This window comes from Austrofundulus limnaeus, unplaced genomic scaffold, assembly GCF_001266775.1.
Source record: "Austrofundulus limnaeus strain Quisiro unplaced genomic scaffold, Austrofundulus_limnaeus-1.0 Scaffold688, whole genome shotgun sequence".
Taxonomy (NCBI): Eukaryota; Metazoa; Chordata; class Actinopteri; order Cyprinodontiformes; family Rivulidae; genus Austrofundulus; species Austrofundulus limnaeus.
This window is the reverse complement of record NW_013953090.1, coordinates 115542-119582: the sequence shown is the minus strand read 5'-3', so window position 1 is coordinate 119582 and position 4041 is coordinate 115542. Positions and strand designations below refer to the sequence as shown.

Here is a 4041-nt window from a genome sequence, read left to right as displayed (position 1 = left end):
CCCAATTATGGGTCATGAAGCACCTTGGATAATCTCCAGAAATCAATTTAAAGGGCAATAAAATAATTGCTGATGTAATATGTTTCCTATAAATATTACAAGAACACAAAATAAACATAAATAAGTATTTATATTTGTGTACAAACTGTTTAGATTGTCAAAAAGCCTGTGTTTTAGGGATATTAACAAAGTTCGTGTCCTCAGACCAGTAATATTTGGGGTCACAAGTTTTTGCCATGAATATTTTGTGGGTCAGAAGATAAAAAGTTTGGGAACCACTGGGTTAGAGAATATTATTTCTGTGAAAGGAGGAGCTACTAAATACTGAGTTAAGGTTTTTTTAAGGTGCCCAAATTTATGCACCTGCCTAATTTAGTTTAACCAATTATTGCACACTTTCTGTAAATCATATAAACTTCATTTCACTTCTCAAATATCACTGTGTTTGTCCTCTATATGATATATTTAACTGATATTTTAAATCCAAACAATCAATGATTTATAAAGGTAAATCAGGAAAATTAACAAGGCTGACCAAACCTTCACACCTCACTGTAACTGACCTTCTCCAAACAGGTGAGGCTGGACTCTGTCCGAAACAATCTGTCCATCTGCACACTCCTGTCCAACAACAACAACAACAACAACAACAAAGTGTTCACAAACAGAAACAGGCACGGCTGCAGAGTTCATCTGGATGAACCGGATGTCTTACCCGAGTGTCTGAGCATATTTGTGAACGATCCACTGAGCCCTCCTCAGGGTTTGGTTCCAGTYGGGGATGTCTGGTGAGGTCAGGAAGTTGAATCTGTAAGGCAGTTCTGTGGAGGAACACAAACAGCCGAAGTGTAACGGCTAACACAAAGCGCTGAGCTACAGTGCCAGTAGGTTTTAGTTAGTGTGTGACGTACTGCTGGGACTCGAGGCCTCCTGGCCGTCCATCACCAGTAAGCAGGTAAGTTGTGAGCAGGGGGATGTGTTGGCTGGGTTATATGGACTCACTATCATCCCAACGAAGGGGGCTCCACCACGGGAGAAGTACCCCTGAGGAGTCGGGACACAGACTGTCAGACATGCAGCGAGTCCTGACCCACGTCTTTTTATTTTTTAATTCATTCACTCATTTCATTTAAAACAAAAAAGTTTACGTTACAGAAAATACAAAACTTATTTCACAAAATAAAACGAAAGGCAGCAGAACGAAGAAAAAAATCTTATATCTGCCCCTTTTTACAAAGAAAAAATATTAATAATCTTCTGGTTAGAAAAATACAACAAACAGAAACAACAACAAATAAAACTTACATAAATACACATTGTTGTGTGAATGCCTGTGTGGCACATTCACAACTTTCAGATCATTTTTTCTTCCGTACGTTTTTTGGCACCTTTCTCATTCCACAATTTTTGTGCTACTTCAACCACTCATGTATCAAAACGTTCAGCTCTTTTGTGCAATGCCAGCTATGACTTTTGGCATTTCAGATATTTATACTTTTTTAGCTATTTCAACTTTTTAGCCACTTTTTTCCCACTGACTTTGAATGGGGCTATTTTCAACAACCTTAAAATCCTTCAAATAAATTCTAAATCTTTAAAAAACCTTACACAATTTGTTCTGGTTATGCTCTATTTTACTCTCTTGTGCAACTTTTAGCGACTTTTTGCTAACTTTAGCTGTTTTCTGCTATTTCAACTATAGTTCTGCTTCTTTTTGTTATTCTTCTGCTTTTTTCTAATTTATTTGTGCTTTTTTCTGCTAATTTGTACTATATGTGCTTCCTACAGTTGCATTCTGCTACATTTAGCTATTTTCTACAAATTTAGATAAATTTTAGCTGTTACTAGCCAAAGTTAGCTTTCTAAGCCAATAACACATATTTTGGGGCTATTTCAACTTTATTCTAGTAAATTTGGCAAACTTGTGCTCCTTATGCATCCTAATGCTAATTAAAACTTTTCCAGCTAGTTTTTAGCTGTTTTACTGAAAACTTCGGCTGTTTTTCCTATTTTACTTCAAATGATCACTTTTTAGTAGTTTTATGGTGGGGGGGGTCTGCTAATTTTAAATTTTTTTACAACTATTTCACCACCTGGATGCTACTTTCAACTTGAGTCTGCTACCTTTAGCTTATTTTTATGCTAAATTTAGCTTTTTACTGCTATATTAGCTAAAATTCTACGTCTTTCTGCTATTCTTGTGCTTTTTTCTGCTTTGTTATACGCTTTTCTGCTAATTTGTGCTATTTATGCTTCTTATAGTTGCTTTCTTCCATATTCAGCTATTTGCTACAAATTTAGATAAATTTTAGCTGTTATTAGCCAAAGTTAGCTGTCTAAGCGAATTACACATTGGTGTGGAGCTATTTCAACTTAATTCTGGTAAATTCAGCAAACTTGTGCTCCTTTTGCATCCTGATGCTAATTAAAACATTTTCAGCTAGTTTTTAGCTGTTTTACTGAAAACTTCGGCTGTATCACTTATTTTACTTCAAATGATCACTTTTTAGTAGTTTTATGCTTTTTTTACTGCTAATTTTGAATTTTTTACAACTATTTCACAATCTGGGTGCTACTTTCAACTTGAGTCTGCTAGCTTTAGCTTATTTTTATGCTAATTTTATCTTTTTGCTGCTACATTAGCTAAAATTGTACTTCTTAATGGTTTTTCGTAGGTAATTCCTATTTTTTGTAATTCTTTCTGCTAATTTGAGCTGTTTATGCCTCCTAGAGTTGCTTTCTGCATCATTCAGCTATTTGCTGCAATTATTAGCTAAAGTTAGTTCAAATTACTTGATTTTGGCCAATTTTTGACATATTGAGCTAAAAGTGAATATATAGTTAGCTGAGACTGAGCTCTACATAAATAGCAGMCAAAATAAAAATCCAAAATGGCCACCAAAGTTAGTTTTAAAGGCCTTTTACTCAGCCAACGTTTGAGATGTTGGCATGAAAACTGATGTACTGGTAGCTGAGAGCATGCTCTGTAACACATTGAAGCCTCAAGAAAATTCAGCAGTTGTAGCCACAGTTATTTCGGCTGCTTTTTTCCCATTGGAAATGAATGGAGCTTTTTTCAACATCCTTATATTTGCTCATAATGTTTCTAAACCTTTACAGAACCTTACACATTATATTCTGGTTTTGCTCCTTTTAAATTCTTTGTGACAATTTTAGCTACTTTCTTGCTAGTTTTTGCATTTTCCAGACATTTCAGCTAAAATCCTTCTACTATTCTCCTGCCGTTTTTTTTACTTTTTGTTCTTCTTTCTGCTAATTTAAGTTGTTTATGCTTCTTACAGTTGCTTTATGCTATGTTCAGCTATTTTAGCCTTTAGCTTTTAGCTTTTTTATGTTAATTCAACTATATTTTTGCCCAATTTTACTGATTTTTTTGCAACTTCTTTGCTTCTTTTAACTTTTCAAATTTACCTTWCAATAATACTTTTGCTATTAAACATGTTCAGCTCAATTTCATCTTCTTCAGCAGCTTTCAGCTTACGTTTTCAGCAACAGGCATTCACACTAGCATTTTCGCAGGAAATGCAATTTCTCTAGTTATTATTTCTATTTGTTCAATAATTCTTTTAAACACAAACAATGATCCAGCATTTCTAACATCACTCAGATCATTGCACAGTTTCACTGCCTGTATCGACGCACACCGTAAATCTGTGCTTCACAAATATTTCATTTCCCTTTAAATGATAAGAGCTTTCTCTTTTAACAAAATTTAACTGTATATTCAAAGGTAGCATGTTTTATGAGCTTTAAACATAAGCTGTAGAATACTGTAATCAACCAACTCATGAAGTTTTAATAATTCCAATTGACAAAACAATATATTTGATGGGTGACTGTTAGGGGTGTAAGAAAATATCGATACACTGAAATATCGCGATATTTCATTTCCCAATACTGTATCGATATTCTAAAGTCCTGTATCGATTTTTTATTAAGGTTTAAAATGTCAACTTTCCTGCCAGCCGTTCATTTTTATGTTGTAGTTCATCCTCTGACCACTAGTTGGCAGCAGTGAGC

At 34.4% G+C, this 4041-nt stretch overlaps 1 protein-coding gene across 2 annotated transcripts in view; it reads right to left on the bottom strand.

Moving 5' to 3' along the window:
- mysm1 (Myb-like, SWIRM and MPN domains 1) overlaps nucleotides 1-4041 on the bottom strand; it is a 26961-nt gene that overhangs the window by 3433 nt on the left and 19487 nt on the right. For both annotated transcript variants that reach the window (XM_014027826.1, XM_014027827.1), the window contains exons 17-19: nucleotides 912-1044; nucleotides 716-821; nucleotides 564-621 (exon numbers count right to left, since the gene is read on the bottom strand). In XM_014027826.1, coding sequence (XP_013883280.1) covers nucleotides 564-621; nucleotides 716-821; nucleotides 912-1044 — 297 coding nt within the window. The remainder of the gene's footprint in view (nucleotides 1-563; nucleotides 622-715; nucleotides 822-911; nucleotides 1045-4041) is intronic.